This window comes from Hevea brasiliensis, chromosome 16 (assembly GCF_030052815.1).
Source record: "Hevea brasiliensis isolate MT/VB/25A 57/8 chromosome 16, ASM3005281v1, whole genome shotgun sequence".
NCBI classification, from domain to species: domain Eukaryota; kingdom Viridiplantae; phylum Streptophyta; class Magnoliopsida; order Malpighiales; family Euphorbiaceae; genus Hevea; species Hevea brasiliensis.
Window position 1 is genome coordinate 52611500 of NC_079508.1, and position 22434 is coordinate 52633933.

At 37.5% G+C, this 22434-nt stretch overlaps 1 protein-coding gene across 1 annotated transcript; it reads right to left on the reverse strand.

The window, feature by feature from the left end:
• Positions 1-68: 68 nt before the first annotated feature.
• On the reverse strand, positions 69-5062 carry LOC110648960 (probable beta-D-xylosidase 7). The gene is made up of 6 exons (XM_021803337.2): positions 4219-5062; positions 3820-4119; positions 3093-3262; positions 2856-2953; positions 1015-1779; positions 69-844 (listed from the first exon to the last, which is right to left on the reverse strand). The coding sequence occupies exons 1-6, from the start codon at positions 4615-4617 to the stop codon at positions 255-257; spliced, it is 2322 nt and encodes a 773-aa protein (XP_021659029.2). The 5' UTR covers positions 4618-5062; the 3' UTR covers positions 69-254.
• Positions 5063-22434: the final 17372 nt, after the last annotated feature.

A 22434-nucleotide genomic window follows, 5' to 3' on the forward strand; every position in this document is an offset into this window, starting at 1 on the left:
ACCCTCAAGCCTGAGTATGAAAAGAAAAATAAAAATAAAACAAAACCCTCAAGCCTGCACCTGATAGATGAAACTTAACAGTTAACATACAATTTCTATTATAAAGTAGGACGTACGATGTATCTTTATGTTTCTTAAATACATAATTTTCTTACTTGGTACCTGACCCATTTTCTGGGCTCATTCATCATTGTAACGGTACCAACACAATTAAGATATTTGAATTTTATTTTTTGAAGACGTAAATCTCCTTTTCAGACTATGATGGAAACTGGGAACTTATCACCTCCTACAACCAAGAAATGCGTTCCTTCTTCCATCACTTTCAGACCAACTTCATTAACTCTGCTGAAGTGCTCGCAAGGGCTCAGTTCAAATTCAATTTCAGCTCTTTCCCCTGCACTTAGTATCACACTTTTGAATCCAATCAACTGTTTCCTTGGCCTCCCATTTCCATGCCTTGGTTGTCTCACAAATAGCAATACTGGATGCTTACCGGACATCTCCCCTTGGTTCTCCACTCCAACTCTAACTGAGAACTCACTTTCCTTACAGAATTCTGTGCCCAACTCAGAGACCAATGTGGAGCGCACAGAGTCTGAGTTGTCAATTACATGCACTGTTGAAGATTGATTTAAATAGAATTTGTTTCGGGTCACAGACTTGAGTTCATAAGAGTACTTCGAGTAGCTGAGGCCATAACCAAACTCAAAAACGTTCTGGCCTTTGTAGAATCTGTATGTTCGGCCAGGATAGCCTGAAGAGGAATCAGGTCGCATCCTCATATCTGTCATTGGTACTTTGACAAATTCTTGTGGATACCAGGTCATTGGTAATCTCCCTCCTGGATAACAAGATGTGGCCAACCATCAGAACCATAAATTTCAAAAGTAACGGATTATTCATTTCTTCCAAACAAATGCAGGAGATGTGGGAGCATATCATAATATTATTATTATTATTATTATTATTATTATTATTATTATTATTACTATGTATTGCATAGGCATTGACCTGGATTGTGATCACCAAATATGATTTCTGCAAGTGCTATCCCACCAGCTTCACCAGGATAACCAGCCCAGAGAATGCTTCCAATGTTATTGTCATTCTTGGCAAAAGATACATCAACTGGACCTCCGGAAAGAAGCACTAGAATAATTGGATTCTTTGCAGATTTTGCAACATTGATGATGAGATCTTGTTGCTTCCCTGGCAGCACCAAGTCTACACGATCAAGTTCCTCCCTCTCTTGAGTTTGATCGAGTCCCATTACCAGTACCACATGGTCCGCCCCTTTTGCTATGTCAACTGCCTTGTCGATGGAAGCTGAAGAGCATTGAACTGTATCACACCCTGGGTGATAAATAGTGTTTTTGATGTAGTCTTGCAGTGCTTGCAATAGCGTTACAGATTTGCATGGAGGGCCTGCATAGTTTCCAAGAAATGTTTGTGCAGAATTGGCATTAGGGCCAATTACAGCAAGGGACATGGTCCTAGATTTTGTAAGTGGGAGGAGTCTTGCAGAGTTTTTCAAGAGGACAATGCCATTGCGAGCTGCTTCGAGGGCTAGTATCTGGTGCTCCTGGGAGCAGACCTGGTCAGGACCAATGTTGCTAAAAGGTTGTTCCGCTGGATTTCCATTGAAAAGTCCTAACCTCATTCTTACAGAGAAGAGGTTGTGAAGGGCTCTGTCTATTTCAGATTCAGGCAGTTTTTTCTGCTCCACAGCTGCTTTGGTGTGTTTTTGCAAGTATGATCCACAGTTGACATCCATGCCTGCAATTAATTGTTAAACAATGTTCAAAGACTCTGGTAAAATAAACAGTTGTTAGTTCAAAGAATTTCCTAAACAAAAGGTATTATGGACTATGTACACATCTTTTAATCCGTCTAATTAAAATGCAACTAAGATCCTTCTGAATGATCTGCAACTATTCAACTCAATAAGAAATTCTTTTAGTTCTCTCATAGAACTATGCTCTGTACCCACATCCGCATAGAATTCTCTTGTACTGGCCTCTAGCATAGCAAGTGGGAATTAAAATGCTTTGAGCATGTTAAATCATTTCCCTGCACATAATTAATCCATTCATGGAATTTTCCTTATTTTTATCACGAACTTCAAGAGGATGCAATTACACAACTTCATGTCATTTCAACTTTTAACATATTTAGAGCTTATTCATAGAAATTAAGCATTTTACTCAAGCAAAGAATTAAAATAAAAAAAAAAAAAGGTTAAACTTTTGCTAAGTGTTCCAACTCGCTCAAAAGATTTGATCATTGTTCTGCAAAACTATAAGATTGTCGATTATATAATGTGAGTTCAATGCAGTATATACACAAGATATGAGGAAAGTGAGCCCGCTAACTGTAAATATACACCCAAATTTTTGTCTTGTCACAGGGTATCAGAAGAAATAAGGCACCTGTTCCAGAACAGGTATGCCATATAAGTCGTATTACTCTTTGCAGCAATGACTACAATCTTGGTCATGAATCATGAGTCCAGCCGATCATATACCCAGCACCTAACTACACTTAGAGTATTCTATGACCAGAAAAGGGTAAAAGGGAAACCGTAATAAAAAAAAACATGAGAATCGAGAAGAAACTTCAGTCTACTCAAACAGTTACTATGATAAGAGTATGTAATAATTGCTTATTACCATAAGCTTTTGGTGGAAAACCTATGGGCTGTTTTGATGTGTGGACCCATAAGATGATAATGGTCCAAAATCTCAATTAATGAATTACAGATGTGACGCATAATCTACCAGTCCGCGCTAAAAACAGAAGCATATGTCATCTTTATGACACTAGACTATGAAAGATCAAGAGAGGTACCATACCAGCTTTAAGCACATCAACCACAGCATCTTCTGGTGATTTAGCATACCCTTGATCATCGTAGATGATGGAAACCGCGTCACAGTCAGATGTGATGTACCTGATGATTATTATTATTATTATTGTAATATTATGATAATCAACCAGTCAATAATTGCAATCAAATCCACCACTTCTTATCGTCTAAAATACCCTTCGTAAGAAAACAATTGCAATGCAAATGAAGCACTTTTTAATACCCATGAAAATCCCATTGCCCTCTAGCAGTTCTGGAAAGGAGATTGAAATCTGCGCAGCTCGGGATTCCATTAACTCTATTGTAAGCACACATGATGCCACTTGCTTTTCCTTGCTGAACACAACTCTGGAATGGTGGCTGATAGGTGTCTGCTAAATCTTGCACAGTAACCTGATTTAAAAAGTAAAATAAATAAACATATCATTATATAATATCCTTCAAACAGCTGTTCACCCATTAGCCATTCATGCACATTCACCATTGTATTACGCAAAGCATTTATTTTAAGTGTGATCCAACCGGAGCAAAATTCACATATACACATATAATTATCCACCCCATAAGATGATAACCTGTTCAGACTTCAGCAAATATTAAAACACAAGCGTGTGAATAAGAAAATCTTAAAAGTAGCTTGACTGGAGAAAAGAAGAAACCCCACCCCTACCCTTATTTTCTTCGAAATCATTTAAAATTTGTGCAAAATTCAAGGTCAGGAAAGTAACGTTGTTATTCTTTTCAAGTTGTGATTTATTCACCAATTGCTTCGTCAGGAGAAGTTAGGCAATACCCACAAAGCCAAATTAACATGAATCCAAAGCAAAAATAAAGAACATCCACCAACCCAGATGTTGGATAAAATAGATTAAGATAAAAATGGTTGAAGCCAAAAAAATGTTGGATAACATCCACCGATCCAGGAAAGGGCCAATGGGCTGCAGACTTACACGAGCATCAAACACAAAGCGGTTCACACCCTTCCAATTGTCTAAATCATAAGCAGTAAAATGCTTACAACAAGCTGAAGCTTGAAGATGCCCTTTAAGCTTCCCTCCCTGAAAAGAATCCCCCTGAACTCCTCTCACATATGAAACTGCATATTTCCCTGTCACCAAGGGATCCTCCCCAGGCGTCTCTTGCCCTCTACCCCATCTCGGGTCCCTAAATATGTTAATGTTTGGTGCCCAAAATGTCATCCCTGTAGCTTGCCCTGCATTGTACACTGCTCTTGCTTCTCTTCCAATCACCTTCACACAATAAAAAACATAACGAATCATTCATCACTGAACCAATTAATACACTTTATTAAGCCGTGAGACTTGTGTTGATAGCAAGTAACTGCTCACTTGACCTATGCGATACCATTGGTAGGCATCAAAAGAAGCGGCAGTGAGGATGACTTGAGGGAAGCTAGTGGCGGAACGGATAGTGCCTTCAAAATGAATGCCACGTCCCACATTGGCAACCCCATGTAATGCCTCGGACCACCACTCATACGCCGGGATACCGAGTCGTGGAATCGGTGGAGCTGAGCTAACGAGTTGGGAAATCTTCTCACCTAATGTGAGTCTAGAGACAAGGTCCCTGGCTCTTTGGCTGATGGGTAGTGTGGTTTTACAAAAAAGGTAGGAGCTTGTTGATGGGTTTGATGGATCACAAGAGAATGGAGGCTGAGTTGAGGCAGCTCGGAAGACAAGCAGAGCAAAGATAGTGAAGATTACGAAAGAGGGGACTTGGGGTCTCATTATGGACTTTTGGTGAGCGGCCACTAGCCAGTGGCGACTGAGAGCTTACTGAACAGAGGTTTGGTAGATCAATGCTGTTTCATCTGAAATGACGGAATTCACCTTGTGGGTATGAATGTTTTATTGGAAAATTATGGTTTTGGATAAGATAAACAATTGTTTCTTTAATTTGCACCTGTAGGGATGAATTGCAAGTTGCAACAAAAAACAAAAAGCAGCCGTAACCGAGAAAAAGAAAATTTCAAGTTGGGGTTTCACTTTCATGGATATACGAAGGAGATTCCTTTTAAGCCCAGCTTTGATTTTCATCTGCAAACAATTTCGTTTTCCATTTTGTATGTTCGTCAAAAGATGGAAATGAATTCAAGAAAGAGGTGTTGTGTTTGTGCACTGAGCAGTACGCCAGCCCATTTGAATATAGGAGCAGCTTCAATAAGTCCATATTAGAATCTATCCCACCTTTGAGGACCCAGCCCAGTTCATTAGTTGCCCTGCATTTCTGGCTAATCGCCCTTTGTCGCTGAAAGCTGTTAGCAATTTTTGCACTAAAACCAATAAATATATGTTATCATTCCTTGAATTTTCTTTTCAACCGATATTGACTATTATTGTTTTATAAATTATCTTATCCTAATGTTTACTTACTGTCCTATGAAATTGACACCATGAAATGTCGGTGATTAATGTGAGCAAGTAATCTCTCGCTTCATGTTAGATAAATGTTGGAGTGGATTTCTAAACTGCTGAGATAGTGACTAGTGCAACAAGGAGGGCAATTGGTCAAAAAACCAACTCCTCCAACGTTGAAACTCTAATCAGGTTTGCTAGCACACAAGCTTGAAATTTTGCGGTCAATTGATTACGTGACTAAAGCAAATAATTAATAAAATCCTTCTTCTTTCACTCAGAGGCATCCATGGATGATGAACAAACTAAGGGAAGATGGGATTATATGAGGAGATGGACCAATGGGGTTGTACTAAAGTTGGAGATGAGGTACAGATCGTATCAATCAGTGATCCTACCGCTAATAAACAAATAATCTAGGTGAGGAATATATAAATAGAGACTGCAATCAAAGGGAAAGAATTAAGCAGTACAAAAGCCAGCTCGTATGCGAGAGTAAGCATTATTTTTCCGAATGAATCAATACTTGGCATTTAGCAACTCTAGCTTGGATGGTTCCATCTTCATCATGTAAAACCCATCATGATTTACATGTTTGTGTCATAGACGAAAGTGAAAAGTGCAATAATATAAAAGGGGAGAACAAATGCAAATGAGGGCCGTGGCTCTCATTTTCCCGCATCATATCAAAAACCTTGAAATTGCCACTAAAAGAAGTTGATGGCACAAGAATAATCCACATCAACATATATTCAGTTATTGCAGTATCCCTGCGCCTCACACACCCTTATCAGGATCTCCTTTCTTTTACTGGATCCGTAATTATCTTATAATAATAATAATAATAATAATAATAATAATATTAATATGTAATTAAAAAATTACACGAATAGATTAAAAAAAAAAAGGAAAATAATAAAGGAAAACTAAGAAATTAAAGAAAAAAAAAGTTTACCCTTTGCCATTTATTATTTTCCATCTTTTATTTTTAATTATTAAAATGTTATAACACTGATTATTTTAAGATTTTTTAATTAATAAAAATATATATTATCAATAAATAATTTTTTTGTCATGAAAATAATGCCATGATTAGTAGGGGTGTGCAGTTTTCGGTTTAAACCGAAAAACCGAACCGATTAATTCGGTTCAATCGATTCGATTTTAAAATTTAATCGGTTCGATTCGGTTTATAATTTTGATAATTTTGGTTAAATCAGTTCGGTTCGGTTATTTTCATAAAAAATTAAAAAAAAAATCGAACCGAACCGAAATTATTAATATATATAGAAAATCAAAAAAATTGAATCAAATTGAATCGAACCGAACCGAAATCAAAGGAAACCGAACCGAACCTAAAGATTTTTGAGTTTTGATTTCTAATTTTTTTTATTTTTTTGTTTTTATTATTTAGATTTAATGTGAAAAATATGAAATTTTATAAATTTCGGTTTTATTTTCTCCTATCACTCGGTTCGATTCGATTTTTAAAATTTTTAATGTTCGGTTTTCGATTTTATCCTAATGATTAGCATGAAATGTGATGATCTTTTCATGATATTTTAAATTTAAAACATGAATTTTATTATAAATGTTATTTGAGCAAATTATTATTTTTTAAATATATTTAATACTAATATATTAAAATAACTAAATTCTAAAATTTTCTTTTTTTTTTTTGAAAAATTCCAAATTTAACCACTGCCATATATTTTAATTTGTTCCATGGCTTAAATATTTAATCTAAAAAATCACTATTATAATTAAAAAAAAAAGCCAAAATAGATCTTTAAAATAAAATATTACCTTCGGTTTTATTATTTAATGATGGCAAACTTATCATATTTAATTTATTCACAAAATCTTTTTTAATCATTTTAATGAGGAAGCCAAGCAGCCAATGCTGATTAAATAGACCATATATAACCCTTCTTACATTACAATAATATTTAATGACGTCTACATGATAACCACTTATTTTGTTGCTATGTCTATATATGTTTATTAAGATGGATTCAAATCAAATATAATTAAATTTAAAATCAATTTGATTAAATTTTAGAAAATAAACTTTAATATAATATTTTGATTTAAATCCAAATAAGTTCAAATAAATTTATGCATATATTAAGTATTTATAGTAACAACCCAAAATTTTTAAATTATAAATAAAATAAAAAGGAAATATTGTATTATTAATATTATAGGATTTATTTGAATTGATTTTAAAATAAAGGAAGATAATAATTGCCACGACCTAACCTATGGGCCGGACTGACACTAGGACCTGGGCCAGCCTAAAGCCCCCGAGGCTCGTAGTAAGGCTAACTATTCATTAACCCAAATCTAAGGCCCATTTGGGCCCAATTTCAAGAATTCAACCGAACAGAGTCCGGCCATAAAATGGACCTTTCAACGGGGAGTTTTTGACTCACCCAACCTGTAAACACAATATATATCAAGTGGGGAGCTCAGCTCACCCTCCACATACTCATAACAACATAAAAATAAATGGGAGCTTAGCTCCCTCATCCAGTCCATCAACATGCATAAAATAATAAGTTTACAGGTCCAAAATAATAATTTATATTACAGACCCAATTCAATAAATACTTCTAATAAATGCGAAAATTCTATAAGTTTATAGAATTACACAAACATGAATAGACGACCTGCGAGGGAGAAAAGCAGGTTAACTTCAAAAATATCCTCCTGTGGCCTGGCAAAATATTAAACAGGAGTGAGCGTTCGACTCAGAGAGTAAAATATCAATTTTAACCATAATCTCTATAACTATCTAAAACTAATGCATCCTGTAGAGTGAAAAGCAACATCAGCAATAATTTCATATCACAATATCAAAAAGGTAATTTGGAGTACTCACACACCCATTAATATCAATTATAATATATGGGAGCTGATCTCCTATACAGCTCTCTTAAATCCAACCTGTGCCAGCGAAGAACTCAAGCCGGACTTTCGCTTAATAAACCAAATCGGGGTCCCAGCGAAGAACTCAAGCCGTGTCTACCCCGAAGGACTGGGTCCCAGCGAAGATCTCAAGCCGTGTCTACCCGTCCTATCTATAGTCAACATTACATCACACGCACGCCAACGCACGCACACTGCTCCAAATTACCACACAACAATATCCATGGCACTTTAACAGTTATGAATGCAACATAAAACGTGCCTAGAGTTTAACTACATAGATACATACATATAAGTGATGCATGGGCATGCTTGAACATATAATAATAATGAAATTACAATTAAAATTAATATTTTACTCACAGACTTGACAATGTCCTTTGTGGCGGCTGGGCGGAGGAAGAAGGCTGTCCCGGCTCACCTGACAATTTTATTACAATCATTTAATAAATTTGACTCAATACAAACTTAAGAAAAGACCAAATACGTCCTAAGTCGTGCCAAAAATCCGGCAGAGTCTCCCCTATACCTAGAACCTATCCAACCTGCAAAAGGGCTCAAAACGCACTTCTATATTCATAATCCATATATTCACAACTCAATCACATCACACAACCCCTCCTGGGCCCATCACAACATGTAAAATTTCAATTTAGTCTTTATAATTGACTCTTTTTGCAAAAACTATCCAAATGAACTCTAAAAATTCTAAAACTTTGCCCCGCGGTCCTTAGCAATATTACTAGGCTAATGCAAAAAGAATCATAATTTTTTGAGCTATCACGAATATTTTATGGATTTTTAATCTCATTTAAGCACTAGAAAATTACGAAAAAGCAAGGTTCGGGTTTACCTATGCCGATTCCGACTTCGGGAATGCGCTCGGGACGTCTGACAGTGGTGGGGTAGCCAAAACCTCAATCCAATTCAGAGACTTTTCCAGTAATCGATTTGTCTGGCCGGAAATTCACAGAATCGGACAACTGTCGAATTTCCGAGAATTGAAGATACCTACTCGAAGCCCACAACACGGGGGTTAGTACATAAATTTTACGGAATTTTCTAAGCTCATTTAATGCTCAGAAAAATACTACGAAGTTCCGTGGGACCCCCAAAAAACGATGTCGGAAAAATTTAAAATTTATATTGCCGCGAAGCTCTCGACGAGTAGAGCGCTCTGGTACTCTCAGTTTTCTCGTAGGGTTCATGGTTTGCGAGAAATCTAGCCCAAAATTCAAAATGGGCTAAAACTTCCCGGGGAAAAATTGGACAAACCTCTCGATGGACAAAACCTTAACCATAGGGATCTGTTTTGATCTTAGCTGTCTCACTTGGTAGTCCACTATGGCTACAGGTTGCTCCTCAAACGTCAAGTTTTCTTTTAGCTCTATTACATCCGGCTGTAGTACATGAGAAGGATCAGGAATGTTTTTCTTGAGCATGGAGATGTGAAACACAGGATGAACATGAGGAAGGTTGGGTGGTAGCTCCAACCGGTAGGCAACTGCTCCAACTTTATCAGTAACCTCAAAAGGTCCAATATACCGAGGTGCCAACTTGCTCTTCTTTCCAAATCTCATGACTCCCTTCATCGGAGAAACCTTCAGGAATACGTAGTCGCCTACTGCAAACTCCACATCCCTCCGTCTGGGGTCTGCATAACTCTTCTGCCTACTGAAAGCTGTTTTCAATCGTTCCCTAATTAAAGGAACTATCTCTAAAGTGTACTGCACTAGGTCTACATCATGTACCTTCGCTTCTCCCATTTCCATCCAACACAGAGGAGACCTACACTTTCTTCCATATAGTGCCTCATAGGGTGCCATCCCTATGCTGGAATGGTAATTGTTGTTGTAGGCAAACTCCACCAAAGCTAGCTGAGCATCCCATTGACCTCCAAAATCCAAAACACTCATGCGAAGCATGTCTTCCAGTGTTTGGATTGTCCTTTCAGACTGTCCGTCTGTCTGAGGGTGGAAAGCAGTACTAAAGTTCAACTGTGTGCCAAGTGCCTCCTGCAACTTCCTCCAAAATTGAGAAGTGAACTGGGGCCCTCTGTCAGATATTATGGAAGCAGGAACTCCATGCAATCTGACTATTTCTCGAATGTAAAGTCGGGCATACTGTGCCACAGAATATGTAGTCTTCACAGGCAAGAAGTGAGCTGATTTAGTTAGGCGATCTACAATTATCCATATCGAATCATGTCCTCGCGTGGTACGAGGCAACCCAGTCACAAAATCTATAGTAATCATTTCCCACTTCCATTCTGGGATAGGGAGCTCTTGCAGCTTCCCTGACAGTCTCTGGTGTTCAAACTTCACCTTCTGACAAGTCAAGCACTTGGACACAAAGTCTGCTATGTCTTTTTTCATGCCATTCCACCAATAATTATATTTCACATCATGGTACATCTTGGTGGAGCCTGGGTGGATATTGTACAGTGTATAGTGTGCCTCTTGCATGATTTCATTTCTGAGATTGTCTACATCGGGCACACATATTCTAGAACCTTGCATAAGGGCGCCATCATTGGCAAATCCAAACTCTCCACCTTCACCTTGCTGTACTCTTTCTATGATCTTCATCAATTGTTGGTCTCTGTGCTGGGAAACTCTAACTCTGTCTCGCAAGTCTGGCCTCACTGAAAAATGAGCCAACAATACCCCCTCATCTGAAAGATCTAGGATTAAACCTTGATCCATCAACTCATGTACTTCCTGAATCAATGGTCTCTTCTCTACTGAAATGTGCGCCAAACTGCTAGAAGATTTTATGCTCAAAGCATCTGCTACTACATTGGTCTTCCCAGAGTGGTACTGGATGGTGCAATCATAGTCCTTCAGAAGCTCCATCCATCTCCTCTGTCTCAAGTTTAAATCCCTCTGTTGGAAGATGTACTTCAAACTCTTATGGTCGGTGTATATCTTGCACACTTCACCATACAGGTAGTGTTTCCAGATTTTTAGTGCAAAGACTACAGCCGCCATTTCCAAATCATGGGTGAGGTAGTTCTGCTCATGCCTCTTCAGCTGCCTTGAAGCATAAGCCACTACTTTTCCATTTTGCATCAAAACACACTCTAAGCTAACTCTGGAGGCGTCACAGTACACGGTATATCCTTCGCCACTCATCGGTAGTGTCAATACCGGGGCGGTGGTTAGACACTCCTTAAGCTTCTGGAAACTCTCCTTATAGTCATCTGTCCAAATGAATGGAATATTTTTCTGAGTTAACTTAGTTAGGGGAGCCGCTATCCTGGAAAAATCCTACACAAAACGCCTATAGTAGCCAGCTAAACCCAGAAAGCTTCGCATCTCAGTGAACACAAAATCAATTCCAAACATTTTATTCAAATGATTCGTGAGAATCCAATAAATTTCTAAAGTCATAAATTCATTCACAAAATGGCAACACAATTCATAATTAACTTCAAATTTTCACAAATCACACTAAATCAATTTTTCCACAGTTTCAAACTATTTACAATGCTTTTCAAGCAATACGTATCCATTCAAACACATTTCCATAATTGAAAACAATAATATACAAATAATCATAATTTATTTCAATTGAAAAATTCAAAAGAAATAACTGTTGTGCATAAACCTCTGATAACTGTCTCCTGGCCTTGACTCAGTGTTTCCTTCCCTTTCCCTGAGTCTTTGCTAACTAAGAAACATAATTTGAAGTGTTTTAGTACTCATTTAAACTGTCTCTAACGATAATGCTTGATAATTAATTCACTGACTTCTAATATTTGCTTAGTCAACCTAAGATGTCGACCCTCGATGCATTCTAGGTAAATTAGGTTTTAATGTTACTAATATGTCACATTCGATAGTCTTTTAGGATTGGTACACATTACCAAGTTCATTTCCGTGTATACTGAATTTTCTTGCAATTTCTTGGATTTCGGAATACTAGTTTGACCTAGCCGGACAACCTAGTTCCCTCAATTTTCGGGTTTCGGTCAAAACTACAAACTTGTAGATCTATGTCTTATGGAACTCGGGGCAAAATTTTAGGTCATTATGAGTTATGTAGACCAAGTTATGGTCGTTTTACTATTGCTGGTCAAATTGCATCAAAATTGGTCACTTTAGGTCACTTTAAGTCATTTTAGGTTCGGCCAGTTTTTGGACCCGAATTTTTGCAAGCTGTTTGACTTGCTTATGGTCATTTATGGGTTTTGGTGTCTTCATAAGACTTGTAGATATGGGTCTTAACTATTCATGGTCAAAATTTCAGGTCAATTGGACTTGTTTTGAGTGAGTTATGGCCTAAACACTAACCATTGCCCAAATGGTCAATTTTCAGGCCTCAGTGCACTTAATCCGGATTTGGTTATTTTTCAAGCTACCTTGCAAGCAGAATTTTGGCAAGCTTCCTTCATGAAAGTTGGCACATTTTGTGCCTAGTTTCACCTCCAATTGGTCTCATACCAATTGGAGCCACACACTTAAAGTTATAGGCCTAAAACACAAACTGCCTTATTGCATTTCTTTCATACACATCAAGGATCACTCCTAACACTTACCAAACTCAATATTAAAGTCAATTATGGTTGTATCATGACCTAAACATAATTCACAACACATTATAGGTCATTTTGGCAGCTTACAATTACATTCAACATATACCATAAAGTGCAAAATTTATCAACTCATTTACAACAATTTAAGCATCTAACCATAACACTTTTACATGTCCAACTTCACACCATCATACATACACTCAAACTGCCATAACCACTATTATAATTCCACATTATTATTCCATAAACCAAGCATGAATTCCAGCATTCTTCAAGAATTAACAAACTGCCACAATGGTACCTTTACATTCTATTAATTTCCAAGCTTCAAATTTCAATTTACATTTACATATACTAAGTATACATCACCCAAATAATTTCCTACACAATATACATTTAATCAATCATTTAATTCACCATTTACAAGCAAAAATAAACTGTCTTTAAAGTGTTTCCATGGCTTTCAAAAGTACACTTCCCCATTCAACATCAAACTTGAAAAATCTCTCCATAAATCAAACACCCATAACATCTTTACAAACTTTAATTAAACAATAATAAAAAACACAAACTTACCACTTTGGAAATTCTTTAAAACCTCACCAAAACTTCTTAAAATTGCTATCAAACTCTTCCTTGTGATGTGGGGATAAACTTTAATGAAGCAACCTTGGTGTTTGGAGGTGGAATGGAGGAGATGTGGGAGCTTGAATCACATGCGGCAATTGAGGATTTGGGAGCTCTTCACTACGGCAATGGTGGTTTTGAAGGTTGAAGATGAAGTGTGAGTGGAGTAATCTGCCCACTTAATGCATATTATAATCCTTAGTGGTCCACTCACATAAATTAAATCATATTATATGTTTTAATTGATAATTACTCCATTTACCCTCCATTTTTGCTATTTACATTAGGTACCCCTAAATTAATTTTTTATTATATTTTCTAAGTGTAATATTATTTATTTTTAATGGACATTTAGGTTAAAAGACAACTCAGGATGTCAAATGACCACAATGCCCCAGTTCGGGTTGCATTCCCGATTTTTCGGTAACACCGAGTTTTGTCCGTTTTTTGATTTCTCACTTTTCTGTGTACTAATTATTTAATTTTTATTTGATATTTCTAATGATATTTATACTTCAATAAATATTTATTTGAGTCCTAAAAATATTTTCAGTGGTTCCATGATCCGGAGCTAGTCAACGGTCTACGCCATGACTTCTCGGTGCGGTCACCCATCGCTAGGGTTCTCGGCTCGCTTAACTTGGTTACATTTCTTTGCTATTATTTTTTCTTTGTTTTTCTTGTATTTTCTTTTCTTGTATTTCATTATTTTATGTCTCCTCACTCATATCGAAGTGTAGTTCTAGGCATCCTAGCTGTCCGGATAATACTGGTCACTAGAATAGTAGAACGCACTACCGAACATAGGGGTGTTACAATTCTCTCCCCCTTAAATAAATTTCATCTCGAAATTTTACATGGCATTAGTCTCTGAATGGGTGCTGTCTCCTCATATCCTCTTCACGTTCCCAAGTAGCTTCCTGGCCTGAATGATGGTTCCACAGCACTTTAACCAGGTGTATCTGTTTATTCCTCAGCTGCTTCACCTTATAAGCCAGAATTTTTATGGGTTCTTCCTCATATGAAAGGTCTAGATTTACCTCAATCTCTTCAACTGATAGTACATGAGATGGGTCTAATCTGTACCTCCTTAACATGGACACATGGAAGACACTGTGTATCCTTGCTAACTCCGGAGGTAATGCCAACCAATATGCCAAAGGACCCACTCTTTCCAGAACTTCATATGGTCCGATGAAACGAGGACTCAGTTTTCCCTTCTGCCAAATCTCATAATCATCTTCCAAGGAGAAACTTTGAGGAATACTTTATCACCCACTGCATATTCAATATCTCTTCTCTTCAGATCAACATAGGACTTCTGACGGTCTGATGCAGCCTTGAGTCTATCTCTGATCAATCTGATATTTTCCTCTCACTGAACAATTTCTGGCCCAATCATCTTCCTTTCACCTACTTCATCCCAACATAAGGGAGTTTTGCACTTTCTGCCATACAAAGCTTCATATGGAGGCATCCCAATGCTTGATTGGTAGCTGTTGTTATAAGAATCAAAGGCAAGTGTGTATCCCAACTGCCTTCAAACTCAATCACACAAGCCCGTAGCATATCCTCCAATATCTGAATTACCCTTTCGCATGGCCATCCGTCTGCATGGGAGGAATCTTTGTCTTTGAAGTTTAATCTAGTTCCTAGGGCTCTCTGAAGACTACCCCAGAATCTAGAAGTAAACCTAGGATCTCTGTCAGACACAATTGATACTGGCACTCCATGCAATTTTACAATCTCATATATGTACAATCTGACCAATCTTTCCAGGCTATAATCCATCCGAACTGGCAAAAAGTGAGCAAACTTGGTCAATCTGTCAACTATAACCCATACTGCATCATGACTACTCTATGTCCTTGGAAGTCCTGTAACAAAATCCATAGTTATCCGTTCCCATTTCCACTCTGGTACTGACAAAGGATGTAACAAACCAGCTGGAACTTGATGTTCTGCCTTTACTTGCTGGCAAGTTAGGCATTTGGAAACAAATTCAGCTATATCTCTCTTCATACCCATCCACCAATAATGCTCTTTCAGCCCTCTGTACATTTTAGTTCCACCAGGGTGCATAGCAAAAGGAGACTCATGTGCTTCCTTCATAATGATTTGTCTCAATTCCACATCATTAGGAACACACACTCTATCCTGATGTAGTAATAAACCATCATCTCTCACAGAAAATTCAGGTTTCTTGCCCTGCTGGACTTCTTTCAGTAGCTTCTGATATTTTTCATCACTCTGAGCAGTCATTCTGATCTGATCAATTAACACTGGTTGTACATGCCATGTAACTACTGTCTGTCCCTCATCATCAATCTCTAAACTGGCATGCTGTGCTTTCAACTCATATACCATGGACAAAGGAAAAACTCTGAGACTTGCCATAGTCTTGCGACTTAAGGCGTCAGCCACCACATTTGCTTTTCCTGGCTGATAGTCTATTAAACAATCATAGTCTTTAATCAGTTCTAACCATCTCCTCTGCCTCAAATTCAATTCCTTCTGGGTGCCTAAGTACTTCAAGCTCTTGTGATCTGTGTAAATGTAGCATTTCTCCCCATACAAATAGTGTCTCTAGATCTTCAGAGCAAAAACAATAGCTGCTAGCTCTAAATCATGTGTTGGGTAGTTCCTCTCATGCGGTTTCAGCTGGCGTGATGCATAAGCAATGACATTCCGATCTTGCATCAGTACACAGCCTAATCCATTGTGAGAAGCATCACTATAAACTGTGTATTCTTTACCCGGAGTAGGTAAAGTGAGGACTGGAGCTTCAGTCAAACACCTCTTCAACTCATCAAAACTTTGCTGGCATTTATCTGTCCACTGAAATTTCACATCTTTCCAAAGCAGTTTGGTCAGTGGAGAAGATAACATAGAAAACCCCTTCACAAACCGATGGTAATATCCAGCTAAACCCAGAAAACTGCGAATTTCTGTGATGTTCCTGGGCGGCTTCCAATTAAGGATAGCTTCTACCTTGCTGGAATCTACCTTGATCCCTTCAGCTGACACAACATGTCCCAAAAAGGAGATTTCTTTCAGCCAAAATTCACACTTCGATAATTTGGCGTATAGCTGTTTCTCCCTTAAAGTCTGCAGTACAATCCGCAGATGTCTGTCATGCTCCTCTGCATTCCTCGAGTATATCAAAATGTCATCAATAAACACCACCACAAATTGGTTGAGATATGGTCTGAAGATAGTGTTCATCATATCCATAAAAGCAGCTGGAGCATTTGTTAACCCGAATGGCATTACTAGAAACTCATAGTGGCCATACCGAGTTCTGAAAGCAGTTTTTAAAATACTCTGCTCTTGCATCTTCAACTGATAATAACCAGATCGCAAATCAATTTTGGGGATAAAGCTGCACCCTTCAACTGATCAAACAGATCATCAATGCGAGGTAATGGATATCTGTTCTTTATTGTCACCTTATTCAATTGTCGGTAGTTAATACACAAGCGAAGAGTGCCATCTTTCTTCTTAACAAACAATACTGGTGCTCCCCAAGGTGACACACTAGGGCGGATGAAGCCCTTTTCAAGTAATTCTTGCAACTGTATCTTCAACTCCTTCAACTCTGCTGGTGCCATTCTGTATGGCGTTATGGAGATTGGATCCACACGAGCATAACATTAATTTCAAATCGCACTTCTCTTCCGAGGTAATCCCGCATTCATCAGAAACACATCCGAAAGTCATATACTGTAGGGATGTCCTTCAATGCTGGACTCCCCACTTGGGTGTCTACCACATGTGCCAAGTATGCTTCACACCCCTTTCTGATCATTTTTCTGGCTAGTGCAGCCAAAATGATGTTTGATGGCAATAACTGCCTCTCCCCATGTATTACCACATCACTATACTGAGGGAGGCCAAAAGTGACTGTCTTGACCTCTGATCAATCATAGCATGATGCCTAGCTAACCAATCCATGCCCAAGATGATATCATAATCTCTGAAGGGCATTTCAATGAAATCAGACAGAAAAAGTGTGTCCTTGGATCACTAAAGGACAATCTCTATACATTCTATTAACCCTGACCTCCTATCCTAGAGGACTTGTTACTAGCACCTCAAAGTCCATTTTTGTACATGGAACAACAATGCAATCAATGATGCTAGCACTCACATAAGAATGGGTAGAACCCGGATCAAATAACACAAACACATCTTGATTAAAAGTTGAGAAGGTACCAGCCACAATATCAGATGTCTCGGCCTCTTCTCTCTGTCTCATTGCATAGATTATGACTGGAGCACTGTCTTGCTCTGAATGTTTCACTGTGCCTTGGCTGCCTGTTGGGCTACCTCTACCCCTGCCTCTACCTCTGCTGGGTGGTTGTGAACTTCTGGTGACAGGGCTCTGAACTGACCCTTCTGCAGTAGTAGGAGGTGGTTCAACTCTGCGACTACTTGTGCAGTCCTTGGCAAAGTGTCCTGTGCCTCCACAGTTATAACAGGCTCTAATAGCCTTATAGCATATCCCACCATGATATCTTCCACAAGTTTCACATTGGCGGGAAGGGTAAGAACCTCTGGTACTCTGCTGACCAGATAGAGGAGGCTTCTGTCCTGAATATCTTCCCCTACCAGACTTCTTGCCACCTCTGCCATGTCCCCCATGATTCTTCCTCTTTCCAGTAGGACCACTGGAACTCGTTTCTCTTGATTTTCCCTCTTTCTCTGCTTCTCCGATTTCTTTTTCTCAGAACCGCCTGCACTCAATTCTTTCCAACTCTAGGGCTTGAGAAACAAGTTCAGAGAAGTTAATGTGTTTGAATCCGACCACTTGTAATCTGATACTGGGCTTCAAGCCGGTTTCAAACCTCTTGCATCTCTCCCTGCTGGTAGAAAGTAAACTCACTGCATAATGGCTCAGGCGAGAAAATTCCCTTTCAAACTCAGCCACTGATCTGCTCCCCTGTTTCAGACTTAGGAATTCTTGTAGCTTCTGGTCTACATAAGTATCGGGGATATATTTTTGTCTGAATTCCCTGAGAAAGTCATTCCATGTTAGCACTGTAAGTTCTACCAGACTGTGGGGAATGGTTTTCCACCAGTCATAAGCATCCCCCTGTAGCAAAGATACAGAGTATTCAAATCTGAGCTCCTCCGTACAATGCAGTTTCTTGAATACCCTATCCATCATCTCTAACCACTGTTCAGCTTCTAGAGGATCTACTGTCCCCTTGAACTCTGTAGCCCCATAATTTATCAATTTGTCATACTGCCTAGTAAGAGACTGTGGTTGTACCATTGGTGTCTGTATTGGGACTTGAGTAGGCACATTATCAGCCATTTGTTGGAACATTGCAGCCATCTCACGAGCGAATCGAGCAGGAATCGCGATCAGAGGGGCGTCGTTGAACCACTGACATTGTGTAGGCCTGGGGCATCCCCTTGCACCGCAGCCTCAATAGATTGATTGACTGAATGATCACCCTCTTCCATAGTCAATGCGAGGATTTTAGATCTTCTGAACAAATAACACAAGGACATTTCCTCCCGTTAGTGCATATTTATAATATAATGTACTGTATGTATCAAACAATGATATTGAGCAGTTGTACTATGAAGAAAGAATATTCAAATAATAGGTGAAAACAAAATTTAAAAACTAGCTCTGATACCACTAAAACATATCACACCCTACCCCTCTGTAAGGCATAACATGATCCCGTAGTATACCTAATGAATTACCAACTTCGTCTACTGATAATCCATTAAATACACTACAAGGGATTTTAAAACTTTTCTTACTTCTTTTATAGTGGTGAGCACTATTTACAGATGTTAAAAATGCTTTTGAACTGAAGTGATAGAACTAACACATTTAAATTATTTGGAATTTCTGTAAAAATTTTGGCAGAGTGCCATCTGTATTTTGGATAAAACAGTTCTTCAGAAAACCTATAAAAAGCACTTCAATATATTTTCAAATCTCAACTCCAACATATTTCTCAACACAACATATTTCTCAGCTCAAATTCACAGTGATTTTTCAAAGACTGAGATACAAGAAATATAATACAATTTTTACAAGTCAAAATAACTCATAAATTACTTTACAACTTCAATGTACAATTTTAATTTATAACTGCTCAAAATAAAAAACAATATATACATACAGTGTATATACATTATAGTACAAAATGCAAAATGTGGTATACTCATTATACCCTATAATCTCTCGCTGGATGTACTAGCAGCCTAGTCTGCTGCCCTGTCCATCTGTCTACCTGCGACAGCAATGAAAAGCTATCGCTGAGATAATGTCTTAGTGGTGCACAACATTAACCAAATACAACTTTAAATCACAGTTCATAAATCATATAAATGATAGATATGTAAAACCATAGTTAAATTCAAGACAATGAATGTCATAAGGAATTTAACACAATATCACAATAAATCTCAGTAATCAAAACGTAGTTAAATTCAAAAGACAGTGAATGTCAATAAGAATTTAAACTTCATTTCACAAATTATCAAAGCTCATAATAACACAATTTAGTCAAATAATTTACGAACATAGTGTTGCCAATTCATACACAACTTAAGCCATGACACAAAATTTTTGATTAATGCCGCGTTGTACACCACGACAAAGCAATCACAACCCCACTAATCGAAATCAATGAGGAAGGGAACTAGCTATATAATGAGTACTTATCCGATCACCTCAACTGGTAAACCAGAGAGGAAGAAAAATAAACGATCACGACTCCATAAATGGAGAAGGAAAATAAATGATCACAACCCCATAAATGGAGAAGGAATGATATGATACTGTCATGCTAAGTGTGAACACAAAATCAATTCCAAACATTTTATTCAAATGATTCGTGAGAATCCAATAAATTTCGAAAGTCATAAATTCATTCACAAAATGGCAACACAATTCATAATTAACTTCAAATTTTCACAAATCAAACTAAATCAATTTTTCCACAGTTTCAAACTATTTACAACGCTTTTCAAGCAATAAGTATCCATTCAAACACATTTCCATAATTGAAAACAATAATATACAAATAGTCATAATTTATTTCAATTGAAAATTTCAAAAGAAATAACTGTTGTGCACAAACCTCTGATAACTGTCTCCTGGCCTTGACTCAGTGTTTCCTTCCCTTTCCCTGAGTCTTTGCTAACTAAGAAACACAATTTGAAGTGTTTCAGCACTCATTTAAACTGTCTCTAATGATAATACTTGATCATTAATTCACTGAATTCTAATATTTGCTTAGTCAACCTAAGATGTCGACCCTCGATGCATTCTAGGTAAATTAGGTTTTAATGTTACTAATATGTCACATTCAATAGTCTTTTAGGGTTGGTACACATTACCAAGTTCATTTCCGTGTATACTGCATTTTCTTGCAATTTGCTAGATTTCGGGATACTAGTTTGACCTAGCCGGACAACCTAGTTCCCTCAGTTTTCGAGTTTCGATCAAAACTACAAACTTGTAGATCTATGTCTTATGGAACTTGGGGCAAAATTTCAGGTCATTCTAAGTTATGTAGACCAAGTTATGATCATTTTACTATTACTGATCAAAATTGGTCACTTTAGGTCACTTTAGGTCATTTTAAGTTCGGCCAGTTTTTGGACCCGAATTTGTGCAAGCTGTTTGACTTGCTTATGGTCATTTCTGGGTTTTGAAGTCTTCATAAGACTTGTAGATATGGGTCTTAACTATTCGTGGTCAAAATTTCAGGTCAATTGAACCTGTTTTGAGTGAGTTATGGCTTAACACTAACTGCTGCCCAAATGGTCAATTTTCAGGCCTCAATGCACTTAATTCAGATTTGGTCATTTTTCAAGCTACCTTGCAAGCAGAATTTTGGCAAGCTTCCTTCATGAAAGTTGGCACATTTTGTGCCTAGTTTCACCTCCAATTGGTCTCATACCAATTGGAGCCACACACTTAAAGTTATAGGCCTAAAACACAAACTGCCTTATTGCATTTCTTTCATACACATCAAGGATCACTCCTAACACTTACCAAACTCAATATTCAAGTCAATTATGGTTGTATCATGACCTAAAAATAATTCACAACACATTATAGGTCATTTTGGCAGCTTACAATTACATTCAACATACACCATAAAGTGCAGAATTTATCAACTCATTTACAACAATTTAAGCATCTAACCATAACACTTTTACATATCCAACTTCACACCATCATACATACACTCAAACTGCCATAACCACTATTACAATTCCACATTATTATTCTATAAACCAAGCATGAATTCCAGCATTCTTCAAGAATTAACAAACTGCCGCAATGGTATCTTTACATTCCATTAATTTCCAAGCTTCAAATTTCAATTTACATTTACATATACTAAGTATACATCACCCAAATAATTTCCTACACAATATACATTTAATCAATCATTTAATTCACCGTTTACAAGCAAAAATAAACTATCTTTAAAGTGTTTCCATGGCTACCAAAAGTACACTTCCCCATTCAACATCAAACTTCAAAAATCTCTCCATAAATCAAACACCTATAACATCCTTACAAACTTTAATTAAATAATAATAAAAAACACAAACTTACCACTTTGGAAATTCTTCAAAACCTCACCAAAACTTCTTAAAATTGCTATCAAACTCTTCCTTGTGATGTGGGGATAAACTTTAATGAAGCAACCTTAGTGTTTAGAGGTAGAATGGAGGAGATGTGGGAACTTGAATCACATGCGGCAATTGAGGATTTGGGAGCTCTTCACTACGGCAATGGTGGTTTTGAAGGTTGAAGATGAAGTGTGAGTGGAGTAATCTGCCCACTTAATGCATATTATAATCCTTAGTGGTCCACTCACATAAATTAAATCATATTATATGTTTTAATTGATAATTACTCCATTTACCCTCCATTTTTGCTATTTACATTAGGTACCCCTAAATTAATTTTTCATTATATTTTCTAAGTGTAATATTATTTATTTTTAATGGACATTTAGGTCAAAAGATAACTCGGGATGTCAAATGACCACAATGTCCCTGTTCGGGTTGCATTCCCGATTTTTCGGTAACACCGGGTTTTG

Bases quoted from the DNA above. Each gene is read 5' to 3' on its own strand.
- LOC110648960 (XM_021803337.2), bottom strand. From the start codon at position 4,617: ATGAGACCCCAAGTCCCCTCTTTCGTAATCTTCACTATCTTTGCTCTG. The intron at 2,954-3,092 runs GTATTAAAAAGT...AATAATCATCAG, and splicing joins GGGCAATGGGATTTTCATGG to GTACATCACATCTGACTGTG. The intron at 845-1,014 runs GTCAATGCCTAT...CTTGTTATCCAG, and splicing joins ATTTGGTGATCACAATCCAG to GAGGGAGATTACCAATGACC.